The 19,870-nt window shown below is 37.0% G+C and overlaps 1 protein-coding gene across 8 annotated transcripts in view; it reads right to left on the bottom strand.

Moving 5' to 3' along the window:
• The window catches only part of ATG7 (autophagy related 7), a 121,888-nt gene that overhangs the window by 4,045 nt on the left and 97,973 nt on the right, over window positions 1-19,870 (bottom strand). For 3 of the 8 annotated variants that reach the window (XM_075159350.1, XM_075159353.1, XM_075159354.1), the window contains one exon: window positions 4,943-10,040. The exons of the other annotated variants lie outside the window; for them this stretch is intronic. Coding sequence is in view for 2 of the 3 variants with exons in the window: in XM_075159353.1 (XP_075015454.1) it covers window positions 10,008-10,040 (33 nt within the window). In the remaining variant the exon portion in view is untranslated. Of the gene's footprint in view, window positions 1-4,942; window positions 10,041-19,870 lie in introns of those variants that run through there. 8 annotated transcript variants of the gene reach the window in all.

Raw genomic sequence — 19,870 nt, 5'->3', positions numbered from 1 at the left:
TTAAAAAGTGCACTCAACTAACTTTTTCCTTTTCTGTATTTCTTTTCCACAAGAATAACAAAGCTCTGTTGTGACTCCTCACTATTTTAGCTGATTTGTTACACAAAACCTAATGCCCGTGCTGGTAAGCGTATCTTCCAGTACATACATGCAAGAGAGAGCAAAACTGAAACAGCAAGCATTTAAAAGTTAACAACAGATTTATTTAATCCTCTTTTACACACATAAAGTTTTTAAAATACATGCTTAATGTAAGATTGTCTTTACATTTGAAATCAGACTCCTTTCAGAATTCTGAAACCCGGTTTAAGACATCATCAAAGTCTGGCTTAGAGCATCCAAAGTTGGGCATCCAAAAATTGAGGCAAATGAATTTCACTAACCACTTCTGAACTCCTTGTCCAAACTGATTAAATTAAAAGGCATTAATATGCAATGTTAGAGATGAGATACACCTGTATCACCTCTAACACTTGTACTATTCTATTGCCTAGCTGACTCAGTCAAGATTGGTCTTGCTGTACTAGGCACTTGCTCAGCAACAGAGACGCTACCAAACAAAGCTCAGACAATGGATGGCAGGCGGAGATGATGTGACTTTCTTTGGCTTCACTGGAGGTCTGTGGTACAGCCCATGGGTTCTGCCTCAATCCATCTTCCCATGTCTATGACTATTATGGAGAGGACAAAGTCGCTTTAAGCAGTGTTTTTAAAAATCACAATAATTAATTCCATTGATCTCCAAACTGTGAAAGCTGGAACATTTTCAGAAACAACGTTCTGCTGCATGTCCTCGTGGCATGAATGTCAGCCCCCTCCCGACACTCAAGTGACATGTAAATCACATTCTTTTCCATTCTTTTCCAGTATCTCAGACGAACAGGTTCGTTGTTATTCTCTGCTCCTAGCTGATTTTTAAGCATTGGATATCTTGATCTCTTAATGACATTTCCAAATACTAACAACAGGAAGCTAAATTAAGTAACAGATACTATCATTGTTGGAAACGAAACTCCAGAATACCTCCAGCAGCAGGGAAATGCTGTACACACACCACTTGACTTGCTCCCCATTTCTCCCTCGCAAATCAGAGCGTGGTTACAAAGGAGCCTTACTTGCTTGTAATACTTGACTTCTAAACACTACTGAATTCCTATTCAACAAAATATAGTTAGCAAGTAATTGAAATGTCTTACCCCAGGATTTCTGAGAGCACTAGTCACAAAAGGTTTCAGGCAGTTGGTGAGTATGATCTAGCTACATACTGTATACATCAGCTGCTGCCCCGCAGGGCTCGTGGGACAGAGTATGTATAGCTCACTCATTCCTAACTACTGCCCTAGAGAAGAATCACAAATACTGTCTAACTGCATGTAAGTGACATACAATAGTAAACATTTTAATTAGGGGAAAATTGTCTTTATATCTGTGTGTCCAAGTAACTGTAATGTTATTACATTTATACCATCTATCACCTCACAGCATTCCCAGCTTAGTACTGATAACAATACACAGCTTTTACTCTAATAGCCATTGGGTGGAACTTGAGTAGAGTTGTTCATTAAAAGCATGCATGACCCCTGCACAAGGGTAATTTAGAAAATGAAGGCTCCAAAGAAAGCTGAACAGCAACTTTAGGAAGGTAGGGTGAAATAAATAAATTATTAGAAAGAAAACAAAAAGAGATACAGAACCTTTTTTAGGACTTTTGATTTAGTGTGTCACCTGAAAAATAACATTAATTCACTGGTACCACCTCCCTGAATACATGGACTTTGAGTTTTCCTTTAAAGTGCCACCACAACGGCACTGCCTGCTCAGTGAGAAGCCATACAATCAGAGCACAACCAGAAGCACGTATCTGAAGTCTCTGCTGCACTAATTCCTATAGAGTTCCAAAACTGCTATTTAAACAAAAGGACAGTGATCCTTTGCTCATGACAATAGTAAATAAATGCAACATAGCCTGCCCATGAACACTATGAATAAATGACCTAGACAGACATCCAACTTGTCACATTCCTTTGATGACAAGAATTCCTGACATTGCTTTTAACAACGGTTTAACAGCCAGCTCCTGCAGTGACATCACTGGGGGCTCTGGCCAAGAAAGAAATGCAGATGCAGCAGCTGCGCGTCCCCCCATACCACACCTACCTGCTGCAACCACTGCTCCTGCCGGCTTTGGAGACGCTCTGCAAAGAAGCAAACTTTACTCTGTTTCCTCCTATTTGAACCATATATAGCATTATCATTGAAAAGTATCAGCTGCAGGAGAGGAAACACTGAAATCTACCACGAATCTCCCGTGGTGCAAATACCCACTATTGAGAGCAGCGAGGGAGATCCATTAAAACTGCCCAGTAGTATGAAAACACATTTTCTTTTGTTTGCATTACTACCAAAATAATAATGGAGAATTATGCTCAGGCCTTTTCCTCCCACCCCCCCCCGCCCCGGCCCCAGATCAGGAGTGAATTAAGAATCTTTATAACAACAGAACCTCTACACGACCTAATTACAATTATTTCATTCATAAACAGCTTGCCTAGAAATGCGGATCTCCTGTTTTAAGTAAACTTCAATATTGGTGATTTCAACGATTCAAAAGGATATAACACATGCCATGTGGTTACTCATAATGGCAAGGCTACCTTAGATAATTAAAACCCCTTATCCCCTCCCCCCTCACAAAAAAAAAACCAAAACAAAGCTGCAAGTATTAAAAGAAAACCAACAGTCCCTATTTAGGAAACAGGCAATTCAAACAAGAGTTGCCGGTGATGTCATTTCATTTATACGTTGCCTGAGTCACAGGTTCCTGAGGAAGTGGTAACACCTACAGAATTACTGTATAAAAATCAGACTTTGAAGCATAAAGTGAAAATAAAGACACTTAAAGACAAAGCAAAACCCCCAAGCAAAATCATACCTACTTTATAGATTTCCTTGCCTCTTCCACTAATTTGAAAGAAATCTGGCACTAGAAATTAATTTGCTTGTTCATCCTCATCCCTCCCTTACCAGTGAGGCACCCAGCACTGGGCATGGGGAGGAGATATCCATGGGGAAAGCAAAAAGAGAGGGGGGGGGGGAAAGGACGCCAATTTACTAGCTGTCAAAAACTGGCGTTCAAATGCATTCAGAGTGGGCCAGACTTGGAACCTCCATGGCCCTCGCCTTTCTTCCAAGCCTACTGACATGATGTGGAAACAATTTTAGCAGCATTTCTCCACATAGTTTTAGCTCATACTGGTTTTGATTTAGAAAGTAAAATCATTCCAGAAATGAGACGCCAGATTGCATTTCAAATGCACCGGACTCCGGCAGCACTGCCTCGCAGGCATGCAGCAACTGCAGTTTCTTAAGAGGGTGCACGCATTAGAGAAATTGAGGAAAACACCACTGACCTCCTCCATAAGAATGAAACCAGAACAATGTCTCCCTTTTCTTATTTAGGTCGTGCATAATAGTATTTCGCTAACAAATCAAGCAATGAATCATTCTGCTGAGTTCTTACAAAAATCAAATGTCCTGGTGCCAAAAAGCAAACTGAAGTTACACACAAGCCTAAATTTTTGGATGCTCAAAGGCTACTGAAGCAGCAATCCACAGCCAAAAAACCTAAGAATAGAAAGTAACTATATGGGAAAGGAGAGAAGTTACAAAGACCCATTTTTTAAAAAATTGTACTTTTGATTTGCAGCAGTACAACACTATATGTATGCTTCTGTCTGCTCCTGTTAGCTTACTAAAATACTTTAAGAAGTAATTTGAAATTTTTAGCATTTAAGATGAAATGCACGTGTGCATATGACCTTCAGTTCCAGAGGCAAAGTCCATTGTATTTTATATCAATGTCCTACATAAACATCTATTCAAAGAACAAAAGGAAACAGGCATTTAGACGGCTATAGTAGATGGAAAGACAGTGTGTACTCCATGCCAGCCAGGAAACACAACACGTTTGTTTTTAGAACTCCTGACTGCCCCAAGGAACTGGACTCCCCAAGCCCAAGGAAATGCCTGCAAGAAGCTACAATGGCAGGGCAGTACTGGCTTGATTAAACAGACAGAAACCATAGTATTTCTTTTGCAAAGTTCAGACAAACAGCTGATGGGTTCTGAAAATCTTTTCAGAGAATGTCCTAGATAATTCCACCAGATTTGAAAAAAATGCTATGGTTAAGTTGCAACAGGCAGATAATATTGTCAATTATGGAGGGCAACAATTAGAACTTGAAATTACAGATGGTTGGAGTACTCATCTGCATCCTTATTCTGGGGGGAGATCATTTGAACTGGGAAATTAGGTGAAAATTGCTGCCCTAAGATACAGAATACCTTAAGGTACTTAACATCATTGCTACTCAAGCTTATTGCTATTAATTCTTTTGGGAATAGCTTCAGTTTCCCTTCCGCAGTGCCAATTTCCTTAACCAGGTTGAAATAATCAAGTGACTCACTCAAAAGGCTTCACTAAAACCTGGACAAAACACCAATCGTTGGCTGGTGGAAGAATACGGATTGCTGAATTTCAGCTACTGTACTTAAGAGAAAAGTGGCTACAAATTAGCCCAAGCCACAGCCTATTTTGGTTAACGCTACATGACTTCAAACAATAGTCAACAATACTTCAACAAAACAATGGTTCGGAGCAACAGACCAGTTTCTTTGACCTGGGATAACTGAGAATGAAAAACATAGATATTCTTTGCCAAGTACGTATATCCATACATTTTACAGTTGAGGAATTAAATAAAAATTTAAGAAAAAAATGCAGGGAGTGTTAACCTCTTTGTGTCAACCTAGGAGTAGTGCTACCACAAAGCAGGGAGTCCTGCGGTCTGTCTCTTTGTCAATCACTGCTCACCATGAAGAGTCACTATTGTCAGTGGTAGTGGACCAAAGGGTATCAATAAAAGTAAAATGAGACTGAAAACACTGTCAACAAATTGTTAGGGTTTTTTATTTCAAAACCTGTCCAGTGCTGCACAAATAAAAAAATTAACTTTTTAAAAATTATTACACTGGATAGCTGAAGTGATAATAGACAGGGAAAGACAGTATTAATTTCAAACCTAAAGTATTACCTGTGTGGTGCCACAGTATTTTTAAACACTGTTAGGGTTCTGGAGAAAGTCCAGGCAGCTGCAAGGGAAAGAGAGCTGGAACTGAAATGGGACAGGTAGGTAGGTTTTTCATGGGTTAGGAATTTACACATTGCCAGACCGGGACAGTCCAAAGTCTTTCCAGTGTGGTATTTCTGCCTTTTACAACAGTTAATCCAGGTACTCTAAAAGAGAAAAAGTGCACAACACCCTCTTGAAGGAAAGTTTCATTTTGGCAGGATACGCATGAGCACAACATCTGCACTGAAAATTAAAAAAAAAAAGAAAGAAGAAAAGGAATTAATGAAGCCATGTCAAAAGATCCAGAAAAAAAGTGGTAACAGGCTCGAGACATCTTCTAGACTAATGTTTCTTAGGAAGTCTGCTAAAGTTTACCATGTTGCAAATATTTCTTTAATGGCTCTCTTTAGAGTATAAAAGCTTAATTGTTTCTAAGGAAAGTATTGCATTATTATTTAAAAAAAAAAAACAACTGGGTACAAAAATTTGGAAAAGTAGCAAGGAAAAACCCCACCATCTGGCTGTTCAGCTTTTGTGTGCTCATGCAAAGTCAGAGCACAGCAAACACTGAATCAATGGACAGCGCGAGAATGGCTATTTGCACTGCTAGAGCACTGGCTGGACTTGCACTGCAGAACAGCTGGCAGAATGACAAAAAAGGTTGACTATGTGTTAGCTTGCAACATATTTATTTTTGAAAGAATGTGAGCTATCCTTCCTATTCCCATAAGAATAGAGAGTTAGGACTCTCCTTGAACTCTTAAGATATGGTTATACTCTGAAGAGAAACTATATAAAAATATCCTCATGGATTCTGTCATGGCTCTTAATGATTCTGTAAGAAACAGGCAGAGTTGTTCTTGATCAACAGCACAAAAGCTGGTATTAGAAGCTTAGTGATCTTTTCACACATTACTGGCATTAATGAGAATCCTGCATACCAAAGTCTATTCTCAGTCACATCTCAGCAATCTCACTGTTTTTATGATTTCGCTTGAAAAAGAGGAAGAAAGCTCAAAGGAAAGTTTGGAGCTGGGTGAACTCTTCATGGCCCAACACTGTCCCAGAGTGGTGCAACAGTGAAGTAGCTATTAGCAATTCCAGTTAGACTAGTTAACATACATTTAGAAGGAACTGGTTCAGTAAAAGGGAGAAACAAGTGCTATGATATGATTCTACAGTGCATACTGAAAAGTTCAGAAATACATAAAACCCATTTCAGTAAGAGGTTTCTATGAGAGCCCAAGTGAGAAATTAAAAGAAAATGCTTATATGCAGAAAAATTACTCAATTTTGCTAATACTTCTGTTGCATATATTTAAGGTGAGTAGCCAAATCTTATACAAAGAAAAAGAATTGGAAAGAACATTATACAGGAAGTGGTATAAGAATATCAAAGATGACAAAAATGAAATTTTAGTTTATGTCACTGGACTTCTCCGAGGACACAATACCAAAGCCATGCAGAACACCAGGAAGGGAAAAGTATTTTTCCCGGCTCAAGCTCAACGATTTTAAGGGCTGGAGCAATCACTACAGTTTCCTTTGATGTGCTAAAATAACTATTGTTGACTTCTACTGAAGCAGAATCTCCGTTTAGTTCTCGGGAGTCATCAGCTTCCTAGGAATATAAATCCTATGGTTCCATTCCTTGGTGATTTTCTAGACCAACCTGTCTGGGCCATCATGAATCTTTCTTCATGGATCTAAGTGCCATTTTCAAATTTGTGCCCTTTCTCCCTTGTAGAGCCCAGTGTTGAAGGCCTGAGACTCAAACTAGCCCCATGCTCTATGGAACAGATTCTCATGTGGGCTGAAGGCTGAACCACCTACTGACTACGATTCTGCTGGCTTTAACGGCACTAAGACAATTTACACGTAATATAAAGGGCATGCCCTAAGTGAAATTTATTCCCAATTGACAGACTACGACACAGGTAAAGTGGATTTAACAGCTGACTGTGAAAGCAAGCATGAGAGCAAGTGACGGCTTTAAAGAAGAAAACTCTCATACAGAATCTCAAGTTCCTCACTTTCATGAATGTGGCACTACTCCGTAACATATTCTAGACTTCAGCCAGCAAACACATTGAAGGTATGACACCGTAGAAAAATTCTAGTCAGTAGAAGCGTGAAAGCAAAACAGAGGCTATCATTCCATGTGTTTCTATAATACTCAAGCACAAAAATGATGTCAACAGCTCTCCATTGAGATCTGTGGTCTTCTAACACTATTAGATGACTCCCCAGATGGGATGTGTAGCTGTCATAGTTGCCTTCTGTGAGATATGGTCCCACTCACACTGCCATATAATGCCATTACATTTCTGTTACGTAGTTTAGGAAGATGAGTAGGTTCCTCTGAGGCTGTTCATTCCTCTTCCTAACAGATTTGGTTTATCCCTGTAAAGCCATGGTAGTTGTCGGGTTCTACAATGAAAGTATGAGTCTGGGCTCTTCACTGATGCCTAGGAGGTCATGGCAGCACAAATAAAATTTAAATCCTACCTCCTTAATTAAGAAAGGTCAAAGCTTAGCTTCTTCCATTAAACAGCAATAACTGCAGCTGAGGACTGTGCCGAAATCCTGCCATTAAGTGCATACAAGCCAGTAAATAAATGTGTTTAGCTGTTAATAATATTTGGATGTGCATTCACTCATTTGAATGGATTCTCAGGATTTCTCACTCAGTAAATGCCTAGAAATTGAGTAAAAGCAAAATAAGAACAATTCTGGTCCGTGAGGAGAAAGAAAACAACATTATAGTTAGACAACGGAAGTTATTGCAAGTCAAACTGAAGTGTTTCTGAACATCAGAGACATCTGGGAAGCATATGTACAGGAAACAGCTCAGCCTGAGAGAGTTGTACATTACTGAAATTACAGAGGTAAGGAAACATTATATTAACCCTGAGTTTTGGACCTTTCGATCTTGTATACTTCTGCAGTTAAATAGATACTTTCAATGTAAAGCTGCAACATAACTTTAACAGGATAAGCAGAGTTTCAGATATTTAAAATAATTATTAATGTTTACCAGATTTCAGAAAGATGTCTAGTTTTGCAGTTTTAGATAACCAAAAAGTGCAAAGATACTTTTCCACTCCATGGTCAGCAACTCCAAAAGATAAAACCGCAGATCGTTCCCTTTAAACTACCCTGGTACTGATTCATGATTCCGGATGGACTACAGCACGGCTAACAAAATGGAAGTCATTTGAGCTCATAACTAATTACTTACATTAACAAACTGCTTTAAAATGGACATGCCATGTTATCAATCTTATTGTTCACTACCTGACCACCAAAAGATCAGTTTCCTATGATTACTAGTCTTTCAAAAAATATATTTGATTCATATATATTTTTATATTACAATGAAGTTAGCTAAACAAGACACTCCCTTAAGGCTACTTAAGAAATCACATATATGTAATTAATATGATAGTTAAAAGAAATAGAAATAATAGCTATTTCAGACATTTGATGCAAATCTCAGCATGTTTCAATAAATCTTCTTTTATGATCGGAATCTGAGAGTTGCAGATATCCTCGCTTTTAGGCAAATTTGAGCTGACAGAACTACTTCTGATGTGGCATAAGAGAGAAGCTGTGAAATTACCTACGCCAAATATTCAGAGCTTATGTTAAGGAAGGAACTAAAATAATTGGATTGACCAACTAATTTTCATAATATACATGGGAAATAAAGCCTGCTTGGCAGATAAAGCGATTTGCATTTTTTCTGAGTGAGTTGTCCATAACCCCCACAACATAAGGCCATAAAAGGGATTTCAAATATACTTCTAAAACCTATTCCAAGATAAAAACCAATAGATTCACTTTCAATTTTGTAGTAATATACTTTGATATTTCACAAATCCTTTTTTCTCAAGTTATCTTTTAAACTCAAGGATTCTCAAACTACTGTTTGTGCTCAGCCATAATCTCTGAAGCCATTCTGATGCTGCAAAAATTGAAAAAAATAAAATCCAACCAAAATGAAAATCAGAATTGCTTTTTTAACACCACATGCATGACAGCATCCAGGAATAGCAAAGTTAGAGAACCAATTTCTTATTTCAGTTAAGCATTTCTCTACAAGTTTTGATTGAATCAATGATCCACCCCCCCAAAACAAGTTTTACTATATAACAGAGCCTTCTCTAAACTTCAGGGGAGCCTAATCACGATTCCAACGCATTTTGGTCTTTCCTGTATAAAAATAAGTCAAACCACATTTTTTCCATAGCGTGAAATTATGAGATCTTTACAAACCTCCATTGACACAGGCAAGAACAATCAATTGTGCTATAAAGATGTACTTTGAAACAGCAAGCAATGTGGTGTAGGCAGGAGGTGTAGGTTCTTACCTACTCCTGCTCTCCTTTAAAGATGCAGTTTAACTCCCAATAGAAGAATATTCTCAATTTTAACAATAAATTCCAACTAAAGGGGCACAAATCTGGGAAAGATGAAAAAAGACATTTAGACATGCTGCTCAGACATGTCCACTGACAAGCAAAATAAAAACTGGGACAAATAAAACACCGAAGTTTACTTAAGCAGCATATTTTATATGTAAGCCATATTTAGAAACTTTAAAAAAAAAGAAAAAGAACAAAAAAAAAAGATGACAACGTTTAAACATAACCACATTGCTTTAGTTATTTACATAATAAAAATGAAAATGTGGAGAGTTATTTCCATAACAGACTGCTTTTAAGGTGAAGATATTAATGTCAAAATGTGGATTGTATTTGTTTGTATTTGTAGCAGTCAGAATGGGTAAGCAATCATTAACTTGTCAAATAACAGATAAAAGGCAGCACTGCAGTCCAAAGTAGGTCATCTTCCACCTTATTCAGCTGATTTTCAGACTGTTTCATCATCACTCATGTCCCAGATCTGCAACAAAAAAGTAAGTGTAATTTTAGTTTGTGGAGTTCAAATATGCTTTTAATATACCTTTATAAAATTAGTATTACTATTTAAAAGGAAGAATAAATAACATTTTATGGACTGTTGACTAGCACCAATGGAGCTTTACATAAAATTCAGTATTTTTCTCTTCTGTTAACAACATACACACCATTCCTTATTTGTAATCTTGGGGATATTTTTTAACATATACTTTTCAGCAGTTGTTCCTCAACTGTCAGTTTGGTTATTTGCTATTTATTATCATTTACAGTAAGCCGTAGACCAAAAACCAGACATTTTGTTTTGGCTTGCTGACTCAGTGGCACATACTTAATGTGGATAATAACTTATAACAAATAGCATACTTTACTAAACACTGCACAAAATTTTCAACACATTCACAAAGAACTAATTGTTCTCCAAGACTTCATTTTGCACTCAAATATTAGATCTTATAAACAGCAGTATAAAGACGAGAAGGAATATGGACATTTGTACTTTCCTATTGTTTAAAGAAATTTAGAACTACACAGATTTTTCTGCAGTACAGTATAATTGTACTTTTACTTTGCCACTTGCCCTTGTTCAGTAAGCAGTTATAGATTGGGGGAAAAAAGTGAATATTTTCACAGAACATCAAGGAATCTGGTATCCTTGTGAACATACTAAGGTGAGTGTTATAAATTCACACCAGTTACCAGGGAGTAGAACACATGATCTGAGGAAAAATACAGGAGCTTGCAAGCAGAACTATTGGGGGGGAGAACATATTCTGAATATATACTACAAGCTTTTTATTCCAGAGAAACGTGGGTGCTCTTAAAAGAATTTTTATGATTTTTTGAAGGTTTAGCTCATGGCAAATACCCTCCTTCCACTTGGCAGGGCTTGCAATAGCTTGGGATCAGGACTAACATCAGGACTAACAGCTTTGAGTTGGATTTAATAATATCGTAATATCAATTTTATAATATATAAAACTTCATCTCCGAATTAGAGCATTTCAAACTTGCCTAAATTAGAAGTAACACTGCTGGAGTACCATGACAAGTCTTTTTGATTACTAGAACAAGAATGCCATTTCCATGGCATACAGCACTCAAAACTGTAAGTCCCTCACTGCAAATGACCTAACAAAAAAGGAGCAGCACTGGTGGAAAATGAAATTCAGTTTCATTTGTTCCAAAACATAATTGGTGTGTGGCATAAAGCGGCCCACTAAGTTATTCTCTCATTTTACATCCTGACCACTAAAATATATCCAAAGAAATACAGAAAGTGAACAGTTATTTAGACTGTAAATTCTTCAGGGCACAAAGCAGTATTTTACATGTATACAGGGTCTAGTACAATGGGGCAGTGTTCACAGCTGCATTGTCTAACACACATGCATTAGCATTAGACAAATAAAAAATACAAACAACCCCATTTCTAGACAGGCAACAATGAATATTGACCTACAGCTTTAATAAACCCCTTCAAGACAAAACGTAGTATTTCTGGAATTTGAAAACATTCTGAAAAAAGCTCTTCAAATCCAACCTCAGAAAACATATAAAATTAAACATTTCTATGCAGTGCTAGAAGCTGCGTAAAACAAAAACACTGAATGGCAAGATTTTCTCAATTCCTAGAAGCATTGCAAAATGGTGGTGTAAATCCTTATGGAAAATACTGAAGGAACGGTTTGTTTACAAAAGGAAAAAAGAGTTTTCATCCTGCCCTAGATGAGCAGCTTGGAGCTTGCCAAGGCAAACACAAATGTCCAGCTCCCCAGTCAGGGTCAAGGATGTGGAAAATAAATACAAAAAACAAAATCTTTAAATAGAGTTTATGGTATGATTCAAGCTGGCAAAAAGCAAGAAATCCAAAGTTCAGACTGATAGTCCATCTTTGTCTTGCCCACTCTAGTTTTTGAAAACAAAGTCAATCGATTGTAACCCTTAAAAACACACCTCCCTGTCAAAGCAGCACAATAAATACTTTTAAAAATACACCATGAGGTGATTCAAAGGCAAAAGTGAAAGAAGCCAACCGACAGCCCTAAAAGAGTCTTCTTTATCTACTAAACAGATATACCGGGAGTGTAGCCAGCTTCTCTGCTCTGTGCTTTCCCATCATCCGTTCTGGTCTGAACAGTGTGGGTGAGAAGGCGAGTACACTCTCCGTTTTGTTTGTTCGTTTTTTACAGAGAAAGGCTGGTAAGGGTGCCAGTTACATCAGTAATTTTGTGATATGAAAATACTTCCATTCAGGAACTGGCTAGCTGTTCCATAATTCCTGTAAAGCTCAGAGAGCCTTTTTGCTTTGCACATCTAATGTGCAATCCTTGCACTACTCTGACACCCATACGATACCAACAGCAGCTCCAACGGCACTGTAGTTTCTTTTTGTTGAAACTGAAGGGAAGAAAGCAGTTCCCTGCATTTGCCCGTAACAGCCAAGGACAGGCAACCCGTAGAGGGCCTCAAGTAACTTGAAGACTAACAGTCCAAGCACAGCGCACAGCCAGCAGCAGCGCCTACTAGGTAATTTAAGAAATACAGTATTGTTAACAGGAGGATGAAAGTGAAGCGAGAAGAAGGACAATTAAATTGTCTCCTATCTAAAGCACACCTCTTTTCTAGGACTCTTTTAACATTAAAATATTTGCAAAAAGACTGAAACTGAGGTTCAGAGGTATTTAACTGCTATGCAAACATCCTGGATTGAGGAGAATTATTTTTAAACATTTGAAAAGTATGCTATTATTTTACTTCCAGAAGAACAGACAGTTTTAGAAGACACTTTACACTTCGCCTAACTATTAGAGCAGTCACAACAGCAGCACTGTGTGTTGCAGCCTAATAAGATTTATAAAGGACAAAGTAGTAGCACCTTAATAAATGACACGCAGAGGGGAATGAAGAACATGAAACAAAAGGGGAAAATTCAGTACAAAAGTTAACAAGTGCATGTTAACCTAAAGAAAACAAGCTACACGATACGGTGCAAAATAAGTTGTGTTAAATGTCAATATTGATAGCTAAATTATAATACATCATAGGCTCTTAGTTAATAGCAATACACCTTTTCATGAAAAGACATTTAAAATACGTAGACTATGACTACGCAAACTTTGGTTATTACTTCAAAAGTGTGAAACTTTAAAGAGCAGAAATAATGAAATATAGAAAACCATGAAAGACAATGTCTAAAATGACTGTCATGCCAAGAACCTGATATCTAAACCAAGCTGTGAATTTGGATTTTGTTTTCACTTCTCTTCTGTCCTGCAGCACACCTGGGTGAGTCAACCCTAGACGCAGCTACAGGCGATGACAGGAGAAGTCATAAAATAGGAAGATAATAAACCAGCTGTCAAAACCAACCCAGTTTGTACAAATCTGGACAGATTATCTGAATGCACCTGTTTCTTCAAATACGTGCTTTTATATTCAAACTTCTTTGTAGAGGTTCTTAAATTTCAGATGCAAATTATGTCTATTCAGGATAAGAGAAGAATTCCCGCACTTGTTTTCTTGAAATGACAAGTATTATTTCTTACATAATAGGAAGAATGGGAAGAAAACTCCCTGTGTGTTAACTGTTCACAAGTTCCGAGTGATTGATTTTACACAGTTCCAGATTGCATGTTCAGTAACTGCTACTGAATAGAGTTTTGCATTTCCTTCATTCAACAATAACACCTGGTACCTGAAATTTAACTTCCACGACAATGGTTCCAAAATTGGTGTTCACCTACTGAAGTAGGCAGGGAGCATCTTAGAATTAACATATGTAATTCAAATAGATAACTACTGTTTATCTCATAAATAAACTTGCAAGACTATAGATGTACCCTTAGGGGATTCTTAAAAGCCTCTTGCCAGCATGGATCTAGCAGGATTTGCCACAAAAATGGTACCTCATTAAGAGAGACAAAACAAACAAACAAACAACCCCCACAAATACTATTTTCTACACACAACTGAGATAAATTTACATACACATGTACCAAAACACTCTGCTTAGAAAAACCTGGAATAGTTTTATTATGCAAACCACGGTATTTACTATGTTCTGAATGCTCCAAATACGGTGAAGAGTAAGTAAAGAGTAAAATTCTACAGGCAGAGGCAAGGGCTGAAAATTAGACGTTACATACATCAAACAGCACAGCTGAGTATCACGTGAGAACATACAGCTTCCCAGATCAATTAAGGCTTATCGTATCTTAGTCTTTGATTTAGAAACGTACACTTAGGAAATCTAAACAAATGAAAAAAAGAATACATTCAAGCATATGTTTAAATTTAAAGCAACTAAATTATTTTATAGCTATAAAATGTGAGCTTTTTGGTAGATATTAGGTTAACCATGTTTTCGTTCTATGCTCTACCAGAGAGACAATACATTAGAACTTCTGGCAGCCTAAATTACTTTACAAAATATGTGTGTATGTGTGTCTAAATATACTTGTACTAGAAATGAACTAGACATAGCAGGCTGTTTTAACACTCCTTGTGTGACTTGTCAGTAGTATTCTTGGTCCACTGGCTGTATCTTTCAGGAATGGCAACAGAAATGAAATTGCAACTTGAAATTCATTAAATGCCTGCAAGTTCTAACATGCAACTTTTTCATGGTATAGACTGAAGGATAATTATAAAGTTCAGCACCCTCCTTTCATCTTGGATACTTGATGCACAGTAAGCACTATCCTTCATCTTACTGAAACCGAAAACACTTCAAGCATTTTACATATTCAACAATCCTTTCCCCATCCCCCTTTCCCACAGGAAAAAAAGCTGTAAATGAACAACCAAGATGAACAGTAGTCTACACTAACGTGAGCATTTAGCTTTGTTCAGAATTTGTATCTAGATGCATGTCAGAGCCTGCATAGTGCACTCCTCAGTAAAGTATTTTCTTTGCTATCTAAGAAACCAAGGTAATGCACTTAAACAAGGATCCACTCTTGCTCCCAGTGGCAAGAGCTTATCCTACAACAATCGCAGTGGTTCCCCCGCAACAACTGTTCATCCACTCTACACTGGACCGTTCTTCTACAACAGATTTCTATTTCTGCAGCAAGATAGAGCTTTTTTTTTTCAGAAGTGGCTGCTAACTTTCTATAGTTAAACTATAGCTAAAATCAGTTTTGGCTATAATCTGAAGAATTAACTACAGACTATCAGATACTTCTTACTTCAGCTGACACAGAAATTAAAAACTTAAATACACACAAAAATAAATTAACCTTAAAAAAAAAAATCAAAGTCAAGGATTATAAAAATTGCATTTCTTTCTTCAAGCTGCTTTATTTAAATAGCAGGTAGAGAAATCATGGATAATTTTTCCAGATCCCTGTACGCAATGGTTCTACCCTAGCTCATTGACATGGCTGACAAATTCCTGGCACCCCTAGTACCTACACGTTCTTTTTTTCTGTCTCTGCCTTCACAGCCTTTCCTGTCTGAATGGTTGACTATCTTGCAATAAAATTCAAGTCCATCAACTTTGTACTTTTTTTCAACGATGGTGTCCCTGACTGATGCTTGTTTTCCCTTTAGAGCCTTTCCAAAATTCTGTATTTTCAGCCCATAACCACAGCTTAAAATCTAGCTCAAGGTCACCAGGCATTCTCATTTTGATCTCAACCAACAGCAACCATTATTCTTTGAGTTCCTCTTGCATGCAATTCTCTTGAATAAATGTATAATACTTCTCATGAATGGCTTCACTTTTCATACAAACTGCAAACACTACCCCTCCCAAAATCACCCGACTGATTTCTGTCTTGCCAGCTGCAGTATGTTTAAGATTCCTGCCATCACCTCTCAGGACACCTCTTCTTTTTTCCTCTGATGCCCTCCATTCTATTAAGCTACAGGTGTCGTGAATTTGATTTTCTGTCCCTTTACTGTTTACTCAATTTTTGCGTCCTTTTTACCCGGCACTTACTGTTCTAGGAGCTTGGGGCAGAGGGATCACAGCCTTTTTCTGAAAATGTCCTCTTCCAAGATGGGCTTTATACTTTGTTTGACCTACCCACATTTGAGCTATTACTGCAACAGTGCGTCAATGCACAAATTCAGCAAGATCCTTAACACGTAGGCTTAGTTGGCTCATACATTTGAAACCAGACCATTTTCTAAGTATCTTGTAGAACTGGCATTGAAGATTCCGAATACTTTGAAACTTTTATTTAAGAACAAAAGAGAAAAAGGCAAGTAAACAGTACAGAAAATATTTGTTTACAGTGTAAACTTTTAGCTAGAAAGCCTTTTTAATATCCTCTAATAATATGTTCCAAACACATACAAATAGTAGCACTGGACAGTAATTAGTCCCTTCTGGTTTTATAGCAGTTTTCCTAGGTATTCATCAGATTATTATATGAAAATATTAATATAAAGGATTTTTTTTTACATGACTAACAGTTAATGAAACAATACAAGAAAAGAAACAAAAAAAAATGCATACTAGCGTTTTTTTTGGTATAAGAATACCACAGACACATTTCCTTCCGTTGTTTCTTGTTTTACACGTAAAAAAAACAAAGCAGAGAAGCAAGCAAATACAAAACCAATTTCTCTCCCCCTCTAAAAGTGCTTTGGATCAGAAAAGGCCATTTTTCAGGGCACAGCACTTGAGTTGGTGGAGTGACGTATACCTAAGAGGATGGTTTCTACTATTAAGATAGTTTCTACAATTATTTTCTTTTCCTCAGGCTCTTAAAAACTGAAAACAAACAAGCGTGAAAACAAACAACCAACCACCCCCCCACCAAGCAGGTTTGATGATTGCCATTATGCTGTTTTGTGTGGGATTTTACACTTCATTTTACTACCACCAAAAGGCAACTATCCAAACAAAATGTGTTTGAATGAAGCCACAATTAATGTAAATACTGTCATAGCAATGATTAGATCTGATATAAACCCTTTATATGAAATGAAAATGAAAACATTATAGTATATAAAAGTATACATTAAAATTCTTCTACCATCTTCCTCCTTTGATGTACTCAGATTTTATATTAAAAATAAAAATATGTGTAAGTCTATATTCATTACATTTCTAAATCCTGCAAAAAATTCACAATGTAGATGTAAACACATACTTACTTCCAAGGGTTTCAGAGACTTGTACAGGAAATCTAGATCATATACATAAGTGGATCTCTCAGAATAATTAACACCATTTATACATCTGAGTCTATGCCATTCCAACTACACAGACTTTATTTGTTTTGCTATAAATCAATAGCTTGTCATGTTCCACTACATCTTTTTAATTCACAGGTGATGCATAACTGCTGTCTAAGACCTGTAAATTAGGTTTCAGGTCATACAGAATCAAACATTTGATAGTTACTGATCAAAAAAGAGCAGCGGTTTAACTACACAAGCTATTCAACTGAATTTCAGAAATAAGCAATTCAGAAACAACAAAGAGATTATAAAACATGAGTGTACTTAAGGTACAGTCAGTGTTCTGAGTCACAGAATCACAGACTGAGCTCGACTGGAGGATACCTCTGGAAATCACTTTGTCCATTTCTTCACTCAAAGCAGAGCCAACTAGATCAGGTTGCTCAGGGTCTTGTCCAGCTGAGCTTTAAATATTTCTGAGATTTCACAGCCTCTCTGAGAATCATGCTCCGGTGTTTTACTTTCGCTCCAAACATAAGATTAAATCATCTCTTGAAACAAGGATCATCTTTGTCAAATCAGCCCATACCCATCACATATCCATAGATATGCCCTCTGGCATTACCATCCTCTCAATGCTTCTTTACAGCACCTGCGCATGGCTGACAGAGCAACACCTTCCAGACAGGAACAGAAGACTCATCTACTTCCAATCTTTTCAACAGCTTAAAGATGCTAAGTTATAAAGGTACAGTTCTATTCACCTAAAAAAACAGATAACCCTTATATTCAAAAGAAATTCAGACCATAACTAGATGGCTGGTCAGACAGGGGACACATTCCTGCATGTGCATTCTGACAGCCTGTGTGAAGAATCAATCATCACACCACTCTTCATCGAGAGAGAGATTTGCGATGGAAGAAGGAACTAAGATCGGTATTTGCAAACCATGTCGTATCACGAAGGGAGATAGCCAAATGTTATGAAGACCCTTCAGAACTGGAAAAATCTCCCTCTTATTTTAAAAAAAAAAAACAAAACCAAAACCCAACTTCTGTAAGTAAAAAAAAAGTCCACAGAAATCCTTGAAGTTGTATTGACTGATTAAAGTGCATAGGCTATTTTCAGATGAGACAGAGAATCCCATAACAATAAAAAGTACTATTGTAGCATCACCTAACTCAGATATGAGCCACGTTTCAACCCTACACCTAAGGTATTTTCTTGTTTAATCAACCATACCCCATCTTCACAAAGTGTAGCTGGCAAAGACAAACAAAATATGCATTATTCTAAATAATTCTGAAATCAATAATATGAATCCTTTTCAGCTCAATTCCCATTATCAGAAAATAATATTTGACAGAAAAAACTGACACACATTTCCCATATGCAGTTATGTCATCTTACATGCATATTTTGTACACCTTTATTATAAACATATTTCCTCTAGTGCACTGTGTATAACACATAAGTAACAGAAAACTTGAAAAGCAATGAAAATACTAATTCATTACAATTTTGATTTATCCAGTGATCTTACTGATCTCATCATTGCTTCCATGGAGATACATGTGGTGTATACACAACATTTCTATCTTGTGGAGGAGGAATCAAGAAGTTATGGAAAACTTTCTCCTCTTATGCAGGAAGAATGCTCTTCATATAGTTAGAAACTAAAATAATTTCTGAAGACACCAGCTGAAACTAAATGAATAAAGGAAGATGGTTTCCAGTATTAAAAGCATAAATGATACTGCAATAATCAGATTTATTTCACGTTTTACAGTTCAAAACCTTAGAGAAGAGAAATGCATTTGCATTAAAATCTTACATGCCAGTTTCCCCCATGATAATTATTAAAATCCTACATATCACTTTTCCCATTATGTTTATCAAGTAGGATAAAAACAAATATTACACAGAAAATTGCAAGCTTTGTATAAAAGCACAACTAGTAAAATATTTAGGTATTATAGGTAGAGATGTTCTAGAAATACAACAGGCAGATCAGGTTTATGGCTTAGTTCTACTAAACCCCTATTGTTTAAAATGGACAGAAAATTAACACAAAAAAGCACAAGGTGCATCAGCAATAACAGACCTCTACAAGCACATTGCCTCACTCTTGAAGTATTTGCTATGCCCATACATTACACAATTTTCTGAATAATAGAGGCAGTCTCAAGTTCACTTAAAAGCCCATGCAGTGATTCAGGAAAACAGTTCTGAAACTACATGTCCAACCCAGATTCAGCTGAAAACTTGTACAAGCATCAGATTTATTTTTACGATAACACTTCCATTAATATGGAAACAACTGAACAAACAAGAATTTTGATGATACTGTGCACAGATTTTGTGCTAGGATTTTGCTTGCATGACTCTTAGGATTCTGTAAGACTTTTCAGAATCGCTTTTGATTTTCTGACCACATAATTTCAACATCTGTTGGACTAACAGATCGTTTGCAAATACTTGTACGTGTCCTAGCTATCAAATCTCCTTATTTAATTCTGTCATTTTCCCTTTCCGTATCTGTCCTGCTAGACCTGCTTTAACAAAGTGGAAACCCACTTGCTCTCCTGTTGTTTTTTTCATTCCCAGAATGCAGTAAGAAAGCAATGTTTTATCAGGCTCCTGACGGTAAGTGAAACTTATTTCAGCCTGATGGC

This window comes from Calonectris borealis, chromosome 10 (genome assembly GCF_964195595.1).
Source record: "Calonectris borealis chromosome 10, bCalBor7.hap1.2, whole genome shotgun sequence".
Taxonomy (NCBI): domain Eukaryota; kingdom Metazoa; phylum Chordata; class Aves; order Procellariiformes; family Procellariidae; genus Calonectris; species Calonectris borealis.
The sequence above is the reverse complement of the archived record's forward strand: the minus strand, read 5'-3'. Positions and strand labels throughout refer to the sequence as shown.